This window comes from Mobula birostris, chromosome X, assembly GCF_030028105.1.
Source record: "Mobula birostris isolate sMobBir1 chromosome X, sMobBir1.hap1, whole genome shotgun sequence".
NCBI lineage: Eukaryota > Metazoa > Chordata > Chondrichthyes > Myliobatiformes > Myliobatidae > Mobula > Mobula birostris.
In genome coordinates, this window is record NC_092402.1 from 17,705,019 (window position 1) to 17,728,730 (window position 23,712).

A 23,712-nucleotide genomic window follows, 5' to 3' on the forward strand; every position below is an offset into this window, starting at 1 on the left:
TAGGAAGAGGGTGTAAAAGAGGTGATGTGTTCAGGAGTCTGACAGCCGTGGGGAAGAAGCCATTCTTAAGTTAGGATGTCCTGGAAAAGAAAATACAAGATTATTTATGATCACTCTTCGAATCCCGAGTGTAAAGGAAAACAAAATGATTGTTTTTTGTAATATAATTTTTATTGAATTTTCAAAATGAATACATGAAAAAATAGAATCTACCCTCCCCCCCCCCCCCCCCCCCCCCATATATAGTCCTACCTAAAAAGAAAGAAAGAGAAAAAGAAAGAAAAGAACCGCCTGGGTATTGGAAGGTTTCCACATGCTCCATGGGATTCAAATAAATTTGGTATAATTATTCGTTACTTTCCCCAAGGGACCAAAGTCTTTATCAGAGCACTTAAATATGCCATCCTATCTTTTGTAAATAAGGGCGCCAAATATTCAAAAATGTTACATATTTGTCTCTTAAATTATAAGTAATTTTTTTGAGTGGAATAGAACTAGCCATTTCATTATTCCAACGATCCATACTTAAATACGAATCAGATTTCCAAGTAACTGCTATAGTCTTCTTAGCTACTGCCAATGCAATTTTTATAAATTCTTTCTGATATTTATTCAATTTAAGTTTCAGTTTTATCCCTTCAATATCACCTAACAGAAATAATACAGGGTTATGTGGAAGTTGAGTTCCAGTAATTTGTTCCAATAAGATTCTTAAATTTATCCAAAAGGGTTGAATTTTAAAACAAGACCAAATAGAATGTAAAAAAGTACCAATTTCTTGATTACACCGAAAACATTTATCAGATAGATTTGAATTTAATCTATTTATTTTTTGCGGTGTAATATATAATTGGTGTAAAAAAATTATATTGTACTAATCTAAGTGGAACATTTATTGTATTTGTCATACTATCAAGACAAAGTCTTGACCAATTTGTTTCATCAATATTAATATTCAGATCTGTTTCCCATTTTTGCTTTGACTTATGGGTTCCTTGTTTAATTGTCTGTTCTTGAATCAAATTATACATACAAGAAATAAATTTTTTAATTTTCCCTTTTTATATTAAAATTTCAATTTCATTAGGTTTTGGCAAAAACATTGTTTGACCCAGCTTACCTTTTAAGTAAGCCCTTAATTGAAAGTAACAAAAGAAAGTATTATTAGATATTTTATATTTATCCTTTAATTGTTCAAATGACATCAATATACCTCGTTCAAAACAATCTCCTATAAATTTAATCCCTTTTTGGTACCAATTATATAAAAGTTGATTGTCCATTGTAAAAGGAATAAGTCTGTTTTGGAACAAAGGCCTCCTTGCTAATAGAGATTTCTGTGTTTCCTTATCAACATTTATCTTATTCCATAGATCAATCAAATGTGTTTGTCTTGATAGTATGACAATCAAATAGGAGATTCTTTCTTTTCCCGTATCAATTTAGATTCCCATTTATATATAAAATCTTCAGGTCTATTTTCTCCTATCTTGTCTAGTTCTATTTTAATCCATGCTGGTTTTCGATCATCGAAGAAAGATGCAATAAATCTAAGTTGATTTGCTTTATAATAGTTTTTAAAGTTTGGAAGTTGTAACCCTCCTAACCCAACAACAAAATGATTGTTACTCCAGATCCAATACAGTAGTGGTCACCAACTTTTTTAAGCCCAAGATCCCCTACCTCGACCTCAGTGAAAGGCAAGATCTACCTACTAAATCGTTTAGAGAAAAAACAGCTCAGATTGTACTTCCAATTTGAGGCCTTTTATTTGGGCGAATTGTATTTGAATTACACAAAATACTTTTGTCAAACTTTCAAAATTAATTCAAACAAGAAAACACAGTAACTAGCATATCAAACAGGCCATAGCTGTCTTTCTTTAAGAATATTACAATACTTCAGACCTTTAATTCTAAGTTTCATTATTTAATTTTATTTCAACATGAAAAGTAAATGAATAAAAATTGACTGTTGCACTTAGTGTGATGACTGGGGCTGAATACTTATTGCTAGTTCCCTGAGACTTGACTCATAACTACAGACAGCCAGCTCTTGCACTTAGATTTAATCATTTTCATCTGTGAAAATGCAATTTCACATAGATAAATTGACCTGAAGTGGGCACTGACTTTTAGTGATATAAAACCAACGCGCACACCGCACGTTGCTGGGGCCCCATCAGTAGTAATTGCCACCAGTTTATGAATGGGGATGTCATTTTCACGGTCATATTTTTTAAACTCATTGTAAATATCCTCACCTCTCGTTCTCTCCTTTAATTGCAAAAGAGTGAGGAATTCCTCCTTTGTTGTAAAATCCTGGAAACCCATTCTGACAAATACAACAAGCTGAGCTGTTTGCATTACATCCAGGGATTCATCGAACTGTAGTGAGAAATATTCACAGAGTGACAAGTCGATCCTAGTCCTCTGACGATGACTCTATTCTCCTTGTCACTGTTGCAGGGCCAAGTGGTATATTATGTATTGCGGTTGTGATGTCATTTTTGTTTTTAAAGTCATTAAAAACAGTCTCTGCGGTAATGGCCGTTGCTTCCTTGAATAAATCACCATCTGTAAAAGGCTTCTTGTGTTTTCCGAAAGGTGACTTACACGAAATGATGCTTCAATAGCAGCCTTATTTTGAGCAGCATATTTTGTGAAAAATGATTGCTGGGCCTTCAACCCCGATTTCAGCTCCTCAACTTTCCTGTCACGAATTGCGCTCTTTGGGGGGTAGGTGTCTTTAAATTCCTGGTGGTTGGTGTTGCGGAGCCGCTCCAGATTCCCTCTTTTAGTCAGTGCTTGTGTTTGGTGGCACAACATATATACACACTTGTCTTTCAGCAAGATAAACAGAAATTCCTCTTCCCATTCTGGATGGAATTTGTACGTTTTCGCCTTCTTTCGTGGAGCCTCCGCCATGCTATCAGGATATCACAAGTGAGTGCCGTATATTGATGTTTGCGACAGAGAGTCTGTACTCTTGTCTAATCTGATTGGTCACGTTGATGCAGCACAGGCTACGCTGTAAATGCGGTGCATGGCGAGCGAACTACACACATGCGCACCGGGCAGAAAGAACGGAACTAAACCCCCACAACCTGGAAACAATCTCTCTTTACAAACAGCTTTCAGTAGCAAAAGTATTGCTATATTACTATTGTCCTAATTAGTATTACTTATTTTTATAATGCTCACGTTACAACAGTATTTGTGCATTTATTTTTGATTTTTTTCGGGATCTACTGGGAAAGTCTCAAAGATCGACCGGTCGATCGCGATTGACGGGTTGGCAACCACTACAATACAGCATAAAAAATGTAATAAATATCAAAGCAATCCTAAAAAAAAATGTACAAGTAACTGTTATATACGTAGACTGATTGTATGTACGTAAAGTGACACGAGGTGACTTGTGTCTAATGGGGATGGGTAAATGGGTGGAGGTGTTGATCAGCCTTGCTGCTTGGAGTAAGTCACTGTTTTTGAGTCTGGTGGTCCTGGCGTGGGAGTGGGACAAACAGTCCATTAGTAGAGTGCGCGGGATCCTTCATGATATTGCTGGCCTTTTTCCAACACCTTATTTGGATATCTGACCTTGATGGAGTGTAGGCTGGTGATGCGTTAACCAGTTTTAACTACTGATTGTCAAGCCGTCTGCTATCATGGAGTTTCCTTACCACAAAGTGATGCAGCATGTTAGGTTAGGCAGCTTCTACAGGTTGCAGTGAGGATAACCCATATGTATATGTCACCATATACTACCTTAAGATTCATTTTTTGCTGGCATTCACAGCAGAACAAAGAAATGCAATAGAATCAATGAAAAACTACGCACAAAAACCGAAACACGATGTGCAAGACAAGACAAACGACAAATAAAATAAATAAATAATACGGAGAACATATAAAACCCTGGTTAGACCAGATTGTGGAATCAGGTCAGAGTTGAGGTGAGTGACACAGCAATCATGCCAGGACCACTAGGCTCAAAAACAGTTACTTTCCCAATGCTGTCAGGCTGACCCATCCAGTAACCATTCACCTCTACATACACATCACTTAGCGACATTTCATGTACATCCAATCAGCTTAGGCATATAACTTGTCAGCTTAGGCATGTTACTTGTACATTGTGTTTTGTAGGATTTCTTTTATATTTATATTACTTTGTTTTTTTTTTATGCTGCAAGGGATCCAGAGTAACAATCATTTCATTCTCCTTTACACTTGTATACTGAAGAATGACAATAAACAATCTCAAATCTTGAATCTTGAATCAGAATGAATTAATACACCAGCACAAAGGTTCTAGCACCTTTTGGAATAGGTGCTACGCTTCAGGGAAGTAGCAAATAGCTTTTATTGACTTGGGATCCATTTTGGCCTGAATTAAATGCCCAAGACTCTTCGGGGATAGCACCAAAACAGGGGTTGGAGATCTCTCCCCCTCTTCTTTCCCTCTGCCCCAACTTATTCTGGTTGCTTCTCCCTTCCTTTGCAGCCCTGATAAAGGGTTTTGACCCAAAATGTCAACCTCCATAGATGCTGCTTGACTTACTGAGTTGCTCCAGCATTTTGTGTGTGTTACTCTGGATTTCCAGCATCCACAGAATCTCTTGTGTCTACGAGATCAGACATGGGAAGGAGATTGGGGGGTGGGGGAAAGAATGTGCAGCAAGCTGAGGAGGTTAGGATGATGGTTTTGAACATGGGTGGGATAATGTGAATGGGGCAGTGGAGACAATTCACTACCTCCCCTGGCAGCTTGCTTTAGATAGTCATCTCTGGCTGCAATAGAATTGGAGAAGTATACAGGAAAGAAACAGGCCTTTTGGCCCAACTTGATCGTACTGACCACAATGCCTAATTATGCTAATCCCATTTGCCGAATTAATTGCTAATTTATCATTGTTGCAACATGTCTACAGAAAGTCCATCACAGGCAAAGCCCCTTCCCATGATTTCCATGAGTGTCTCTGCATTCATTATCAAAGACTCCCACCATCCAGGCACACTCTCTTCTCACTGCTACCATTGGCAAGGAGGTACAGAAACTTCAGGTCTCACACTGTAAGGTTCAGGAACAGCCATCAGGTTCCTGAACCAGCGTGGATAACTTCACTCACCACAATGCTGAACTGATTCCACTACCAACAGACTCACTTTCAAAGACTCTACAACTCCTGTTCTCAGTATTTTTATTAGCAGTTTGTCTTCTTCTGCACTTTGGTTGTTTGTCAGGCTTGGTTTATGTTTTTCACAGATTCTACTGTATTTATTTATTTTTCCTATAAATGCCCACAAGAAAATGGAAATGTATACAATTGTAAGAAAACGTTTGTGAACCTTTGTAACTACCTGGTTTTCTGCACTAACCACTCGTAAAATGTGGTCTGATCTTCATCTAAGTCATACGAGGGGTGATTGATAAGTTCGTGGCCTAAGGTAGAGGGAGTCAATTTTAGAAAACATAGCACATTTATTTTTCAACATAGTCCCCTCCTACATGTACACACTTAGTCCATCCGTTGTGGAGCATACAGATCTTGGACCTCCAGAAAGTGTCCACAGCAGCGGTGATTGATAAGTTCGTGGCCTAAGGTAGAAGGAGACGAGTTATACAGCTCTCGTTACATGCACATGCAGTTCAACTCTGAGTGATTATGCAGAAAGTTTGAAGTTAATAACTCATCTCCTTCTACCTTAGGCCACGAACTTATTAATCACCCCTGAGGAGTTATTAGTGCAGTCTGAATATACGCTGGGGCCATCCCGCAAGTGTCGCCTTGTTTCTGGCGCCAACATAGCATGCCTACAACTTACTGAACTCAACCAGTACATCTTTGCAATGTGGGAAGACCCAAAGTGAGATAACTTCAACATAACATCCAAATTTCCTTACTCAGTGCTCTGATTTACAACAGCCAAATTACAAAGCTAAAAGTACAAAGTAAATTTATTATCAAAGTACACATACGTCACCATGTATAACCCTGAGATTCATCATCTTGTGGGCATTCACAGTAAATACAAAAAACACAATAGGATCAATGAAAGACTGCACCCAACAGGATTGACAAACAACCAATGTGCCAAAAGACAACAAATTGTGCAAATACAAAAATAAAGGGAAAAAAGAAATAATACTAATAATAAATAAATAATAAATATCAAGAAAATTAGATGAAAGGTCCTCGAAAGTGAGTCCATAAGTTGTTGGGAGAGTTCAGTAAATGAGCAAGTGAAGTTATCCTCTTTGGTTCAAGAGCCTGATGGTTGAGGGGTAATAACTATTCTTGAACCTAGTGGTGGGGCCTGAGGCTCCTGCATCTCCTTACTGCGAGCAGTGAGAAGAGAGCATATGGCATGGATGGTGGGGCTTCTTGATGATGGATGATGCTTTTCTGAGACAGTGCCCCATGCAGATGTGCTCAATGGTGGGAGAGCTTTTCCCGTGATAGACTGGGATGCATCCACTATTTTTTTTTTTTGTAGGCTTTTCCATTCTAAGGCATTGGTGTTTCTATACCAGACCATGATGCAACAAGTCAGTATACTCTCCAGCATATATCTATAGATGTTTCTCAAAGTTTTAGATCTCATGCTGAATCTTTGGAAACTTCTAAGAAAGCAGAGGTGCTCCCATGCTTTCTTCATAATGGCACTTGCATGTTGGACTCAGGATAGATTCCTCTGAAATGATAACACTGAGGAATTTAAAGTTGCTCTGACCACCCCCCCCCCCCCCACCTCTGATCCTCTGAGGACTGGCTCGTGGACCTCCAGTTTTCTACTCCTGAAGTCAATAATCAGCTCCTTGGTCTTGCTGACATTGAGTAAGAGGTTGTTGTTGTGGCACCAGTCAGCCAAATTTTCAATCTCCTCCTGTATGCTAATTCATCACCACCTTTGATTCAGCCTGCGACAGTGGTGTTGTCAGCACACTTGAAAATGGCATTGGAGCTGTTCTTACCAACACAGTCATAAGTGTGAAGCGAGTAGAGCAGGGGGCTAAGCACACAGCCTTGTGGGGCACCTGTGCTGATTAAGATTGTGGAGGAGATGTTGCCAATCTGAACTGACTGGAGTTCTGCAAGTGAGGAAATCAATGATCTAATTGCACAAGGAAGTATTGATGCCAAGGACCTGAAGTTTATTGATTAGTTTTGACACGATGATGGTACTGAATGCCGAACTGCAGTTGATAAATAAAGAGCTTCCTGATCTATGCATCTTTGCTGTCCAGATGTTCCAGGGTTGATTGAAGAGCCAATGAGATGGCAGCTGCTGTGGACCTATTGCTCCAGCAGGCATATTGTAGCAAATCCAAATCGCTTCTCAGGCAGAAGCTGATATGTTTCATCACCAACCTCTCAGCACTTCATCACTGTGGATATAAGTACTACTGGATGATAGTGAGGCAAGTTACCACGTTCTTCTTAAGCACCAGTGTAATTGAAGTCTGCTTGAAGTAAGTGGGTACCTCAGACTACTGAAGTGAGAGGTTAAAGATATTCGTGAACAATCCAGCCAGTTGATCAGCAGAGATCTTTAGTACTCGGCCAGGTGCCATGTTTGGGCCAGATGATTTTCCTGGATTCACCTTCCTGAAGGATGCTCTCAGGTTGGCCTCAGGCTTGAAATCATAGGGCCATCAGGAGCTGTGGGAGTTCATGTAGGTGCCTCCATGCTTTAACAGTCAAAGCGAGCATAAAAGGCATTGAACTTATCTGGGAGTAAGACGCTGTCGTCAGGTATGTCACTTGGTTTTACTTTGTAGTAGGTGATAGTATTCGAGCCCTGCCACAGCTGTCGAGCATCCTTCAGTGAATCCAGTTTGGTCCAGAATTGCCATTTTGCATGTGAGTTGGCTTTCCAGAGGTCATACCTGGACCTCTTGTGCTTTACTTGGTTGCCAGACTTGAACATCGCTGATCTGTCCTCAGCAGACTGCAGGTCTCATGATTCGTCCAGGGCTTCTGGTTGGGGAAGACTCTTAATTGATTTTTGTGGGGGCACACTTGACTATGATGATTTCAGTAACGTCCATGACACCATGGTGTGTTCGTTCAGATCTTCGATGAGTCCTTGAACATTGCGCAGTCCACTAACTCAAAGCAATCCCATAGTCACACCTCTGCCTCCTGTAACCACCTATTCATTGTCCTTGCTTCTGGAGCCTTGCTCTTTAGCCTCTGCCTGTATGCATATAGGAGGAGGATAGCCAATGATCAGGTTTCCCAAATTGTGGTCTAGGGATTGAACAGTAGGGATTCTTTATGGTAGTGTAGTAGTGGTCGAGTGTGTTGGAACCCTTGGTGCTGCAGGTGCTATGTTGATGACAGTTGGGCAGAGATTTCTGCAAACGAGCCTGATCGATGGCCTCAACAACGATTTGAAAGGCATCGGGTTAGGCTGTTTCTTGTTTGCTGATAGCGGCTCTCAGTACCTTGAGTGCCACCTTTGGCTGTATATAAACCAATCAGGATCACAGAGGAGAACTCTCTTGGTAGGTAGAACAGTCAGCACATAATCATTAGATATTCCAGGTCGTGGGGGTTGGGAGAAGGGGTAGTGGTGGGAAGAGTGCAACAAGACCACTCGTCCAATCACCACAAGGAGTTTATCATGAAACACAGACTGCCACCTTTTAAGCACAAAATAATCTGCAGATGTTGGGGTCAAAGCAACACTCACAACATGCTGGAGGAACTCAGGGCCTCTGCCCCTTCCCCCTGCAGTCCTGACGAAGGGTTCCGGCCCAAAACATCGACTGATTTTTTCCACGGATGCTGCCCGACCTGCTGAGTTCCTCCAGCATGTTGTGAGGACTGCTACCTTTTGCCTTCCCCGAATCAGCAGTCCTCTCTATCCTGTGTATCGAGAGGCCCTTGGGTCTGATCACTGAATCCATTGTGTCTTGATTAAGCCATGTCTCCATGAAGCACATAATGCAGCAATTTCTAATTTCCCTCTGATACAGCAATCTTGACCTTGGGTCCTCAGTCTTGTTTTCAGTGACTGTACATTTGCTAACAAGATACTAGATGGAGGAAGTTTCATACTTGATGTTTTAGTCTGGCTTTGAGTTCTCTCCTCCCTCTCTTCTGGTCATGGTGTTGCACTTTTATCCACTTAAAGGTGTTGTACCTGCATTCTTGAGAGTTAAGTCCACAGAATCCTTCAGAAGATCATAAAATCACTAGTTCATGAAGATGGTTCAAAAGTACATTACTTAAAGGGAAATTGCAGGCTGCAGATTGCAGTGAGAGTAATTAAGTATATTTGGAAGTTTTGTAAGCTGCCAGTAAAGTGTCACCGTTTTTTATCAGCACCATTCTACTTTCAAGGAATCATGGATCTGTATTTCCAGATCCCTTTCATCTACTGTAAACCTCATTGCCCAACCAACCAGGGTAGAACCTATACAGTGAATGAGCTCCCAAATATGCAACATTTGTCTACATTAAATTCCTTTTGTTTTTGCCCCATTTTCTAACTGGTCCAGATAATGCTGCAAGCTTTGATAGCCTTCCTTGCTGTCTGAAAAAATTTGCAGTTGCTGGAAATCCAAAGCAACACACACACAAAATGCTGGATGAACTCAGCAGGCCAGGCAATATCTAACAGTCTGAAGTCGGGTTTTGGCCCAAAATGTTGACTGTTTACTCTTTTCCATAGATGGTCCCTGGCTTGCTGAGTTCCTCCAGCATTTTATGTGTGTCGCAAATTTGCTAATCCAGTGTACCAAATTATCATCTAAATCGTTGATATAGATAAACAACAGTAGACCCATCTTTCCTGGGTAGGTGACCAGAACTTGCAGATAAAGGTTAACTTTATTTTTTAAAAGTATGTCAAAATATACAGTGAATGTATTATTTGCGTTAATGACCACCACAGTCCAAATATATGCTGTGGGCTGCCCACAAATGTCGCCACACTTCTGATACCAACAAAGCATGCCCATAACTAACCCTAACTCGTACATCTTTTCAATGCAACCCTCATGGTCATAGGGAGAATGTACATACGCCTTACAGATGGGCAGGAATTGAACCCCGAGCGCTGATTGCTGACGTTGGACTGTTAAGCCAACCGCCACACCACTGTGTCACCAATTGCAATTTAAAATAGGAATTCTTGCTTTATTCTCCGTGCAATTCCTTTCCTTAGTGGAGGATAGTGTTGGGATTAGACAGTACAGCACAACCTGGCAGCCATCCTGATGTAGCATGATGTTCCATTAGTGGCTGCATTTTCTTCCTGAGCCCTTGGGGAACCAATTATAGTTTCTTGAGGCCCTCCATTGGTCGAGGTCAACCATGGATGGTACTCCCCAGCTGACTACATGATACGCAAGCCAGGGCAGTATGATATGGAGAGCAAGCTGTTGCCCATGTAGCAGGTTCCCTCTCTCCATGCAGCTGATGAATTCAAGGGGACGCAGAGACCGATGGAGTTTGGCACCAGTGGTATCAGGGGAGTTGTCAGATAGCATTGAACTCAATGAAGGACTGCCTTAGGGATCCAGCGCCAGATTTTTCCTTGGGTTTTCTCCTGAAGCACTTCCCACGAGTGGGTATACTATAAGGCAGAGGAGGTTTGAGATCAAAATTTTCCTTCAAGATGAGCTCCAAACACAGCTGGTAAGCCCCGTTTGCCCAAAGTGACTGGTCTTAATCTGCTTTTGCTGCTTCTGCTGTTGGTAGAAATGGTTCCGTTGGGCTTAGTAGCTGAGCCGCACGTGAAAGCCAGGAGCTGGACTTGTTTGTCTGAGGCTATTTGAAATGCACGTGATTGTGAGCACTTAATAGGTAGTGGGAGCTTATCCCCACTACCATCCCTGGCTATAACAACCTTAAGGAACCTATAGTTTCTATCATTCTAATAAATGAAAAGTTAGAACTGAGAAGTAGAAGCTTGCAAATTTCAATGTTGTTGACACAGCTGCAGAGTTCATTGAAGTGTATGAGAGAATGGGTGGTACACCAAGTATCTGCAAATTGAAGGGCTTTTTCCAGCATGTCCCTGCAACATGATATTACCCCTCGATATTGTTTCGTATCATTCTGGAAAACATGGATCATAGAAAATAGCAGATACAACATAGAACAGTACAGGCATTTCAGCCCACAAAATTGTGCCTACCTCTTAACTAACCCAAAGATCAATGTAACCTTTCCCTCTCACCTAGCCCTCCATTTTTCTTTCATCCAGTGTAGTTTCTTGTATTGTTTCATGTAGCACCATGGTCCTGAAAAACATTGTCTCCTTTTTACTGTGTGCTGTACCAGCAGTTATGTTTGAAATGACAATAAAAAGTGATGACTTGACTATCTTAAGTGCCTCTGAAATGAACCTAATGTATCTGCCTCAAGTCCTGTTTTATGGAATCGCTTCCCATAAAGCAAAAACTGCCACTTAGTGAAGGCAGACGTTGTTGATGTCACACCTTCCAATATGCTGGCACAGCAATTGGCCACTTGAGGATAAATGTGTTTGAAGACTAGAAGCTCACACTGAGTGCTGAACTTCTGCCCTCCTGGTCATCGGTGATCCATGATTCCCTGTCTACTTCTGAGGCATGGATGACATTTAAAGCACTGGAGAGGCAACTCCATTGTTACCTGTACAAGCAACACTACTTAATGCTGGAGGAACTCAGCAGATCAGACAACATCCAGGAGGGGGAATAAAAAGTCAATTTTTCGGGTGCAATTGTCAATGTTATAAATGCTGCCTAACCTTCTGTGTTCCTCCAGCATTTTCGATTGTTGCTGAAGATTTCCAGCATTTAGAACCCCTTGTGGCTCTCTCTGCAACTCTTTCTAAAAGCATTTAGAGGGTAAACAAGCCCACAACAGCTTCCTCTTCCAGGGCAGCATGCCCTGTACCAGTGGCTGTTTATGCTGTGTCTACTCCATAGAGTTTCCATGCCCAACTCCAAATTCCGAATTCTCCAAACACCCTTCAGGCAAGAGGATCAGAATCAAGTTTATTATCACTGACATATGTTGTGAAATTTCTTGTTTTGTGGCAGCAGTACAATGCTATAGATATAAAGTTACTATGTTACAATAAAAAAAAGTAAGTAGTGCAAAGAGAGAGCAAAACAGTGATGAGGTGTTCATGGGTTCATTATCTATTCAGACATCTGATGGCAGGGGGTGGGGGGAAAGAAGAGGCTGTCCCTAAAACATTGAGTGTGTCTTTAAGCTCCTGTTCTTCCTGCTGCCACAAAACAACAAATTTCACAACATATGTCAGTGATTATAAACCTGTTTCTGATGCTTCTTCCACTCTGATGTCAGTAATGAGATGAGGACATTTTCTGGATGGAGACAGTCCTTAATGATCAATGCTACCTTCTTGAGGCATCATCCTTTGAAGATATCCTCAATAGTTGGGAGGTCAGTGCCCATGATGGAGCTTGCTCTGCAACCCTCTGCAGCTTTTTCTGATCCTGTGCATCGACAGCCATTCGATAGAGGAGGAGAATTAGGCTATTTGGCCCATCGAGTCTGCTCTGCCATTCTATCATGGCTCATTTATTATCCCTCTCAATCCCATCCTTCTGCCTACCCCCTGTAACCTCTGATGCCCTTAGTAATCACGAACCTTTCAACTTCTGCTTTAAATATACCAAATGACTTGGCCCGCACAGCCAATTCACCACGCACTGGCTAAAGAAATTCTTCCTCATCTCTGTTCGAAATGGACATCCCTGTATTCTGAGGCTGTTCCCTCTAGTCCATCACTCACTCATTATAAGAAACACCCTCTCCATCTAGACCAAGGGTTCCCAACCTTTTTTATGCCATGGACCAATACCATTAAGCAAAGGGTCTGTGGATCCCAGGTTGGAAACCCTGCTAGGCCTTTCAATATTTGATAGGTTACAATGAGATCCCCCCCGCCCCCCCCCCATGCTTCTAAGTTCCACGAGTACAGACCCAGAGCCATCAAATACTCCTCATAGGTTAACTCTTTCATTCCCGGAATCATTCCTGGTGAACCTCCTTTGGACCCTTTCATGCTAGCACATCTTTTTTTAAAGAGGAGGATTTTAACATGCGAGTGGATTGGGAAAATCAGGTCGGCACTGGATCTCAAGAGAGAGAATTTGTAGAATGTCTGCGAGATGGCTTTTAAGAACAGCTTGTTGTTGAGCCCACTAGGGGATCGGCTGTACTGGATTGGGTATTGCGTAATGAACCGGAGGTGATTAGAGAGATTGAGGTGAAGGAACCCTTAGGAGGCAGTGATCATAACATGATTGAGTTCACTGTGAAATTTGAAAAAGAGGAGCTGAAATCTGATGTGTCGGTATTTCAGTGGAGTAAAGGAAATTATAATGGCATGAGAGAGGAACTGGCCAAACTTGACTGGAAAGGGACACTGGCGGGAAAGACAGCAGAGCAGCAGTGGCTGGAGTTTAAGTGAGAAGTGAGGAAGGTGCAAGACAGGTATATTCCAAAAAAGAAGAAATTTTCGAATGGAAAAAGGATGCAACCGTGGCTGACAAGAGAAGTCAAAGCCAAGGTTAAAGCAAAGGAGAGGGCATACAAGGGAAGCAAAAATTAGTGGGAAGACAGACGATTGGGAAGTTTTTAAAAGCTTACAAAAAGAAACTAAGAAGGTCATTAAGAGGGAAAAGATTAACTATGAAAGGAAGCTAGCAAATAATATCACGGAGGATACTAAAAGCTTTTTCAAGTATATAAAGAGTAAAAGACAGGTGAGAGTAGATATAGGACCGATAGAAAATGATGCTGGAGAAATTGTAATGGGAGATAAGGAGATGGCGGAGGAACTGAATGAGTATTTTGCATCAGTCTTCACCGAGGAAGACATCAGAAGTATACCGGACACTCAAGGGTGTCAGGGAAGAGAAGTGTGCGCAGTCACAATTATGACAGAGAAGGTACTCCAGAAGCTGAATAGTCTAAAGGTAGATAAATCTCCCAGACCAGATGTAATGCACCCTCGTGTTCTGAAGGAAGTAGCTGTGGAGATTGCAGAGGCATTAGCGATGATCTTTCAAAAGTCGATAGATTCTGGCGTGGTTCCGGAGGACTGGAAGATTGCAAATGTCACTCCATTATTTAAGAAGGGGGCAAGGAAGCAAAAAGGAAATTATAGACCTGTTAGCTTGACATCGGTGGTTGGGAAGTTGTTGGAGTTGATTGTCAAGGATGAGGTTACGGAGTACTTGGAGGCATATGACAAGATAGGCAGAACTCAGCATGGATTCCTTAAAGGAAAATCCTGCCTGACAAACCTATTGCAATTTTTTGAGGAAATTACAAGTAGGCTAGACAAGGGAGATGCAGTGGATATTGTATATTTGGATTTTCAGAAGGCCTTTGACAAGGTGCCACACATGAGGCTACTTAACAAGATAAGAGCCCATGGAATTACGGGAAAGTTACATACGTGGTTAGAGCATTGGCTGATTGGCAGGAAGCAGAGTGGGAATAAAGGGATCCTATTCTGGTTGGCTGCCGGTTACCAGTGGTGTCCCACAGGGGTCCGTGTTGGGGCCGCTTCTTTTTACGTTGTACATCAACAATTTGGATTATGGAATAGATGGCTTTGTGGCTAAGTTTGCTGATGATACAAAGATAGATGGAGGGGCCGGTAGTGCTGAGGAAACAGAGAGTCTGCAGGGAGACTTGGATAGATTGGGAGAATGGGCAAAGAAGTGGCAAATGAAATACAATGATGGAAAGTGTATGGTTATGCACTTTGGCAGAAGAAATAAACGGACAGACTATTATTTAAATGGGGAGAGAATTCAAAGTTCTGAGATGCAACGGGACTTGGGAGTCCTCGTACAGGATATCCTTAAGGTTAACCTCCAGGTTGAGTCGGTGGTGAAGAAGGCGAATGCAATGTTGGCATTCATTTCTAGAGGAATAGACTATAGGAGCAGGGATGTGATGTTGAGGCTCTATAAGGCACTGGTAAGACCTCACTTGGAGTACTGTAGGCAGTTTTGGTCTCCTTATTTAAGAAAGGATGTGCTGACATTGGAGAGGGTACAGAGAAGATTCACTAGAATGATTCCGGGAATGGGAGGGTTAACATATGAGGAACATTTGTCCGCTTTTGGACTGTATTCCTTGGAGTTTAGAAGAATGAGGGGAGACCTCATAGAAACATTTCGAATGTTGAAAGGCATGGACAGAGTGGATGTGGCAAAGTTGTTTCCCATGATGGGGGAGTCTAGTATGAGAGGGCATGACTTAAGGATTGAAGGGCACCCATTCAGAATAGAGATGTGAAGAAATTATTTTAGTCAGAGGATGGTGAATCTATGGAATTTGTTGCCACGGGCAGCAGTGGAGGCCAAGTCATTGGGTGTATTTAAGGCAGAGATTGATAGGTATCTGAGTAGCCAGGGCATCAAAGGTTAACAACAGATGGTGCAATCCGGGGCATATTACGATCGAGGAACGTGTTTGCAGACTGGATATTGAACTTTTTACTGTTGGACTTCGGCCACATTCCACCGTGATACAACACTTGGCGGCACGGGAGGTCGTTCCTGCCTGTGGCCATCGAACTTGCAGCTCCTCCCGTGGAAGGTCAGACACCCTGAGCCAATAGACTGGTTCTGGACTTATTTTCCATCTGGCATAGTTTGCATGTTGCTGTTTGATTGTTGGTGGTTTTTGTATTGCTATATTTACGCTCTATTCTTGGTTGGTGCGGCTGTAACGAAACCAAATTTCCCTGGGATTAATGCTGTGTACATACATCTATTGATGTTTCTGGACATATCTTCAGTGATGTTCCTGGAATCATCGGGTGTTTCGGGTCTTTTAACATCATACAACCTCCTCCAGGTGATGCAGCCGGGGCTGATCAGACCCCAGCTTGTGTCCAGATGGCTAGCTACTTATGACTCCATGGCTCCCCTCTTTTGAGCCACAGCCATCTTGAGGCCCTCTCTGCTGCATCAGTGGTAGTACGGATGGCTCTCCTCTTCCTCTCTCCCTTGATGCCCAAAATGCTGAAGGCTCTAACTAAGGCACGGGCTGCGAATCCCCTACAACCAACCTCCACTGGGAGACGCCTCGCTCTCCATCCAGCCTGCTGACTGTTGCTGTCCAGTCCTGCGTACTTGGAGAGCTTCCTTTCAAAGGCCTCTTCCAAGCTATCTTCCCATGGGACTGTCAGCTCCAGCAGCACCACTTGCTTAGTAGACTCAGACAATAGGACAATGTCTGGTCGCAGGGTGGTGGCTGCGATATGGTTGGGGAATTTCAGCTGCCCTTCGAGGTCCACCAACAGCTGCCAGTCCCTTGCAGAGGTCAGAATGCCTGCAGATGTTCCTGCGGCTATGCCTGCAGCTGTAACGAAACCAAATTTCCCTCGGGATTAATAAAGTATATCTATCTATCTATGGTGAGAAGGCGAGGGAGTGGGACTAAATAGGAGAATGGATCAGCTCATGATAAAATGGCGGAGCAGACTCGATGGACCAAATGGCTGACTTCTGCTCCTTTGTCTTATGGTCTTATGGTCTTTTCTGAGATAAGGGACCCAAATCTGCTGACAATACTCCAAGTATGGTCTAATCAATCTTTATAAGTCCTCAACATTATATCCTGCAAAAGCAAATTGCCTTTGCTTTTGCCTTTCGTACCAATGACTCAACCTGCGAGTTAACCTATTGGGATTCCTCCCCAGGGACTCCCAAGTCCTTTTGCATCTCTGATATTTAAAATCTTCTCTCTGTTTAGAAAATAGTCTAAGCCTATATTCCTTCTTCTAAAGTGCTTGACTATGCACTACACTATATTCCATCTGCTATTTGCCCATTCTCCCAATCTGTCAAAGTCCTTCAGCAGACTCTCTGCTTCCTCAACATTACCTGCCCCTCCACCTGTTTTTGTGTCATCTGCAAACTTGTTCACAAAGCCATCAATTCTATCATCCAAATCATTGATGCATAACATTAAAAGAAGCAGTCCCAACACTGACGCCTGCAAAACACCATGAGTCATCAGCAGCTAACTATAAAAGGCCCCCTTTATTGCCACTCTTTGCCTCCTGCCAGTCAACCAATCTTCTATCCATGCTGGCATCTTTCCTGTAATACCATGGGCTTTTATCTCATTGGCACCTCAATCCCAGATGGTGCATCAACCAATCAAATGCTCTCCACTGTTACAAAAGAAGTACCAAGAGATTACTACATCAGAGTGAATGCATGAAGGGTATTCCCACCTCCTGCTTCATGGCGGGGGCGGGGAGAGGTGTGGGTAGACAACGTAACATCCTCATTAACTCCTGGAGAATATATCACTTCCAACCAATCAAAATGGAGAAGGAGAATCTAAGAAAGCATTGAGATCCTTGCATATCTTTGGCAATGTGTGTCATCCCAAGAAAATAGCAGAAGGAATGTGGCACCTCCCATTTAGGCTACCCCCTCACCCCAGTAAGTATCTCCAGACCCACTAGTGACAGGCTGCAAATATCACAATGCCCTCAGCAGCCACCTCAGAAGCCACAGAACTGGAATGAAGCCCAGCAGACAGTCAGAAGCAACAGCTCTGACTGTACTAGCAGTTCTTTGGGATCATGACTGATGTCTACCTCATCTCCACTTCCCTGCATTTGCTCCATCTTCTTTGGTGCCAACCCCAACTAAAAAAACTCCATGGCTTTCCAACATTTGTGTCTCCAAGTGTTTCCTAGTCGAGAATGGCTTCACCTGAATTTAACATTACAGGGTAAAAGTTAGCCTTGAGGCATTCACTTTTAAATGTGCAAATGTCATAGCTGCCTCATGTTGCCTTCTGAAATTGAAATATGCTGCTTTTTGGCTTTTTGTTTGATTGAGAGCCATGGGTAGTACTTGGTGTATTAAGGGATTTGGAGAGCAAGAATTTGTTCGAAGATTTGGCATTGAACTCAAGCTCAATAAAGCAGGAGTTTACCTAAGGTCAGAGAAAAGGGGAAGAATATGTAATGACTTTCCATTGCAACATTTCCCTTATTCATCTTCATGTTTCCAAGCCTTAGATGCAGTGTTCAAAGTCAAAATTAATTTATTATCAATGTACATGTATGCTACCATATACTACCTTGAGATTCATTTTTTGGGTATTTACAAGGAAAAAAGAAATACAATCAAATTTACAAAAAGCTATAAGTGACAAACAACTAGCGTGCAAAAGAAGGCAGACTGTGCAAGTAAAAAATAATATTGCGAACATAAGATGTAAGAATCCTTAAAAATTAGTCTGTAGGTCGTAGAATCAGTTCAGATTTCATTGGTTTGTTACGTGCCCTGTTGTGTGACGTGGGCGATAGTGATCTTTCCATGACCAGATTGTCCTGAGCAAATTTTTCTACAGAAGTGGTCTTCTGGGCAGCGTTTTTACAAGACGATAACCCCAGCCTTTATCGATACTCTTCAGAGATTGTCTGCCTGGCATCAGGGTTGCATAACCAGGACTTGTGATATGCACCATCCACCAACTACTCCCATGGCTTCATATGATCTTGATCAGTTGGGGGGTGGGAATGTGGGTAAGCAGGTGCTACACCTTGCCTAAGGGTGATTTGCACGCTAGCGGAGGGAAGGAGCGCCTTACACCTCCTTTGGTCGAGACATATCTCCACCCAGAGTAAGGGTTATTTCAGTTATCCATGCTGGTTCCGGAGCCTGATGGTTGAAGGGTAGTAACTGTTCCTGAATGTGGTAGTGTGAGACATAAGGCTTTGGTACCTCCTACTTGATAGTAGTAGCAAGAACAGGGCATGGCCTGGGTGGTGGGGTTCTTTGATAAGGAATGCTGCTTTCATGTGGCAGTCCTCCTTGTAAATGTAAACATATAATTGATTGTTCCAGCCTATAATATTAAATTCAGGTGAAACCATTCTGGACAAAAACAGGGAAAAACTTTGAGACACAAACATTGGAGAAATTTTAAAGGTTCTATCTTCCCATAATAAAGCCGTGGAGTCTTTCTTGTTAGGGTTGGCACCAAAGAAGATGAAGCAAATGCAGGTAGAGATCAGCCCTAACCAAGAAGATGATAGAGAAACTCAAGGGATTGAATGATCTCCTTGTACTTGGCTGTTGCTTCTTACTGTTTTAGTTAGTCCAGTTCTCGCTCCACTCCAGTTCTGCGGCTTCTGGGTTGGCTGCTAAGGGCACTTTGATATCTGTGGGCTCTGTCACTAGTGGGAATGGAGATGCTTGTCAGGGTGAGGAGGTGGCCTAGATGGGAGGTACCCTGTTAAACACCATCTGTGATAGTGTCTGAGGGTCCACAGAACAGGTATTGAACTAAGTCAACCCCCCCCCCCCCCCCGCCCTGAGGGAACTGCCTGGTTAGTAGAAAATGTTATTTATTTTATATATTTAGAGATATATGCCCTTCCACCCCAATTAGCTTATTCTGCCTAATTACACCCATGTAACCAATTAACCGAGCAAGCTGTATGTCTTTGCAATGTGGGTGGAAACCAGAGCACCTGGAGGAAACCCACGCAGTCATGGGAAGAATGTACAATCTCCTTACAGACAGTGGTGGGAATTGAACCTGGGTCGCTGGCACTATAATAGAGTTGTGCTAATCAATATGCTGCTGTGCCAATAATAAAAAGGAGCCATTGCAAAGCTGTATCCTTTGTAGTTTTAAACTGCAAGGCTTTTTGCCAGTGATAATCTGATAGGTCCAATCAAGTAGACTAAAAAGACCTTTCCTCCTTGGCAGCTCGCCAGTACCTCCTGACTGGAGTTTGTTAAATTTATGACTTTGGATTTATATAGTTGTCTCTGTTTCCTTCTCTGGCACCCTGTCATCCGAACAAACATCTCTTTGTGATAGAGCCTGCACATTTCACATTGGCCAGCCCAGAACTGGAGTGGAAGCAAGCTAACCGTGAACCTCTGCCAAGTTGCAGCTCGGCAGGCCAAATATGCTTGTTCATATGAGAGAGAAAATAACAGGACTTAGCTAGTTATTTGGCCAAGGAATGCTTCACAGATTCAGATTCATTTATTTATCACGTGTACATTGAAACATACAGTGAAAAGGTTCATTTGCGTTAAGAACCGCTACAGTCTAATGATGTGCAGGGAACAGCCTGCAAGTATCGTCAAACGTTCCAGTGCCAACATAGCATACCCACCAGATTCATCTATTTATCAGATGTACGTTGAAATATATTGTAAAATGGATCATTTGTTTTAACAACCAACATAACTAAGGGTGTGCTGGGGGCAGCCTGCAAGTGTTATCGCATATTCTGGTGCCAACATAGCATGCCCACCATGTTCAGCAGAGCAACACGAGCAACAACAGCAGCAAAACAAGTCCCTTTCCTTCCTTCCACTCGCCTACCCACCCACCATTCGCACACGCAGATAGTCCTCCAATTCCAGGACAGGCTGCCTTTGGGCCTCCACCCTCCAGTGGACTTGCAGACATTGGTCCACTGACTTCCCCAGTAGCCTCACAGACCCAGGGCCTCAGCTATCAGACCTCAACTCCTGGATTTCCAATCGACCTTCAGGCTTTGATCTTTGGTGTCGCCCGAGGACTTGCCAATAACCCTAATACATTCTTGGTCCACGGTCCATCAGTGTTCGAGTCCCAGCATAATTCAGTATTTGCTTAATATCCCCATCCTCGATATCCCAAGATACTTCTGTTGAAGGAATGCATTTGGAATGTCTTTACGGCTATGCTGCAGCCAAGAATTGGCAGCTGAGACAGACACATCCAGCAATGTGTCTAAATTCATACTTGGATTAAAATTTTAATACATCATGATTTTCTTTTTCAAAAGTAATGCTGGCCTCCTGAATATGACAAGAAGAAACCGGCAACACAGCAGTTCGACTACTACAAAAACTTGTTGAATATTAAAAGGCCTAGATAGAGTGGACATGGAGCGGATGTTTCCAATAATGGGAGAGTCTAGGATCTCAGAATAGAAGGACGTCCCTTTAGAATACAGATAAGGAGGAATTTCTTTAGCCAGAGGATGAAGAATCTGTAGAATTCATTGCTGAAGGTTAAATTAAAGTTCAAATTCAAGTTTGATTGATTTTTTACCCATATACATTCATACAGCTGAGTGAAACAGCATTCCTCCGAGCCCAAGGTGCAAAATACAGTACATACAACCACACATAGAACATGTAGTTATGATAACACATGCAGTCAGAAAAAAACATTAGTCCCTGAGTGGAATGGCATGAAGATTGATGGTGCATGGAATATTGTCCTGGAACCACGTTTGTGCAAGAACAAGTGCACAGCAGTTCCTTATCTCACACTGGTTCATCAGATGAAGGCAAATTAGTTTTATTCATGCTGGGTCAGCCACAGGTAGTCCAACTCGTCTTCCAGGGAGCAGACACTGGAGAGCAGCATCAGGAAGGGCCAGCTCTTAACCCAGCACGCCTGCCACACCTCTGTACCCTCCCACACTGCCTCTGATGCCACCCCGCTGGGTGGCTATAGCAAGTGATACCGCAGCCTGAGGGACTGGATCGTGCAACAAATGAGGCCTCGCAACTCCCCCTCACTGTCGGTTTCACCAGTGAACCAGACTTGCAGTACCTTATATTACCAAAGCCCAATAGCATTTTGCGATCACAGGAAAAATGTTTAAGACACACACTTGCACCATTTGTTGGACCCAGAGAGGCTTCTGCAACCAAGCGTGCTGCCATCTTACCGAAAGTTGCCACAGGTAGCTGTAGATGCCAAGCCATTGCAGACATCCCACCTCTCCCGGAAGTTCTGGGAGTCTCCCGCATATGAATAGTGGCTCCCTGATGCCTGCAAATTATATACTATATCATGGAAATCAATTTTTTGAGAGCGAGCGAGAGAAAGCAAGTGAGAGAGAGTGCGAGAGAGAGAGAGAGAGAACGCGCCATGACAGAGTGTTCCAAAAAAATATAAAACGTACGTCACCCCAGACTACACTAAAGTGTACCCCTGCCTAATAGGGGTCAAAAATAATGACAGTGTTGCTCACTGCACTGTTTGCAACAGTGACTTTTCTATTGCCCATGGTGGGTTAAGACTGTAAAAGACATGTTGAGGTGAGTTTAACAGGTGTCATTCGTTCATTAGCGTAGCGAACGTTATTTAAACTAGCTGGCTGGCTGCTAAGGAGCTACTCTATTGCAGATATTCCACCTCTCCCGGAAGTCTCCTGCAAATTGATGGTGCTACCTCCCTGAAATGAGTTTTTGCGGGGTGGGATGTCCGCCATTGAGTATATTTAATGTGGGTGTTAATAGGTTCTTGATTAGTAAGAGCATCAAAATTTATGGGGAGAAGGCAGGAGATTGGAGTTGAGAAGGATAATAAATCAGCCATGATGGAATGGTGGAGCAGATTTGATAGGTCGAATGGCCTAATTCTGCCCCTATGTTTTATGGTTTTATGGTGTAATATAGGGATTCCCAAATGGTGGGGTTCATGGCATATAAAAGGATGCCTGGTCTAATAGAAACTACCTCATGATACTAGGGACCCAGGTTTAATCTGATCTGGGTGCTGTCTGTCTAGAGTTTGCAGGTTCTTAGTGCTTTTGTTTGAGGTGCCTCTGGGAGGTCCTATTTCCTCCCTCCTCCTAGAGCTGAATTCAAGGGGATGTTAAATTCCCCCAAATGTGTCAGGAAGTGTTGGAATCCAGGGAGCTTTAATGGGAACATGGAGAAAATAAAATGCTTTAATGTAGGATTAGTATAAATTCAACTCATATTCGTGGTATTATTTTTATTTGCACATTTTGTCTTTTGTACATTGGTTGTTTGTCAGTCTTTGTTTATGTATAGCTTTCGTAAATTATATTGTATTTCTTCTTTCCCTGGAAATGCCTGCAAAAAATGCATTTCAAGGTAGTGTCGTTGTTAGTACGACGCAATTACAGCACGGGTTGTCGGAGTTGGGAATTCAATTCCGATGTCGTTTGTAAGGAGCCTGCACATCCTCCCCATGGAATGCGCTGTTTCCTCCCACAGACCAAGACGTATCGGTTAGTAGATTAATTGGTCATTTGTAAATTGTCCTTTGATTAGGCTAGGGTTAAATCGGGAGATTGTTTGGCGGCACAGCTCGAAGGGCCAGAAGGGCCTATTCCACATTGTATCTCAATAAATAAATAATCATGTACATACTTTGATAATAAACTTACCTTAAACTTTGAAAAGATGGTTGAGATGGACCTGTTGGGCCACAGGGCCTGTTTCCTTTACTGTATATCTCTAGGACTATCGCAACAGCCAGAGAACAAACTGGAAATTCATTTCTGTAGCACAGATTTTTAAAAAATTCTATGTTATACATCTGAAGATTGATTTTTTTTCCCATGGTGGAACAATATAGAGGTAATTTCCAGGTCAAATAATATTACTTTGTAAACGTGATTGGGCACTTCTGGTTACCAATCCAGCCTTGGACACACAACACAATATCTGCGTCAGATAACTTTGTTCGCATGTAACTCTGCTGTGGAGCTTTTTCCAGGGAAATCAGAGCAAGTTGCTTCAGGCTGCCAATCATTGGCTTCTCCTGGAGCAGAGGGATTTCAATAGCTGCAGTGCAGCCTGCCCAATCGCAACAGGCAGGAAGTCCTGCTAGCCAGCCATTTTAATTCCATTTTCCATTCCCATTCTGACATGTAGGTCCACTGCCACGATGAGGTC

The 23,712-nt window shown here is 42.6% G+C and overlaps 1 protein-coding gene across 3 annotated transcripts in view; it reads left to right on the plus strand.

The window, feature by feature from the left end:
• The first annotated feature begins 2,864 nt into the window (after window positions 1-2,864).
• LOC140191648 (protein AF-10-like) overlaps window positions 2,865-23,712 on the plus strand; it is a 290,386-nt gene continuing 269,538 nt past the window's right edge. For all 3 annotated transcript variants that reach the window (XM_072249244.1, XM_072249246.1, XM_072249245.1), the window contains exon 1: window positions 2,865-2,945. In XM_072249244.1, coding sequence (XP_072105345.1) covers window positions 2,883-2,945 — 63 coding nt within the window. In that variant the 5' untranslated portion in view covers window positions 2,865-2,882. The remainder of the gene's footprint in view (window positions 2,946-23,712) is intronic.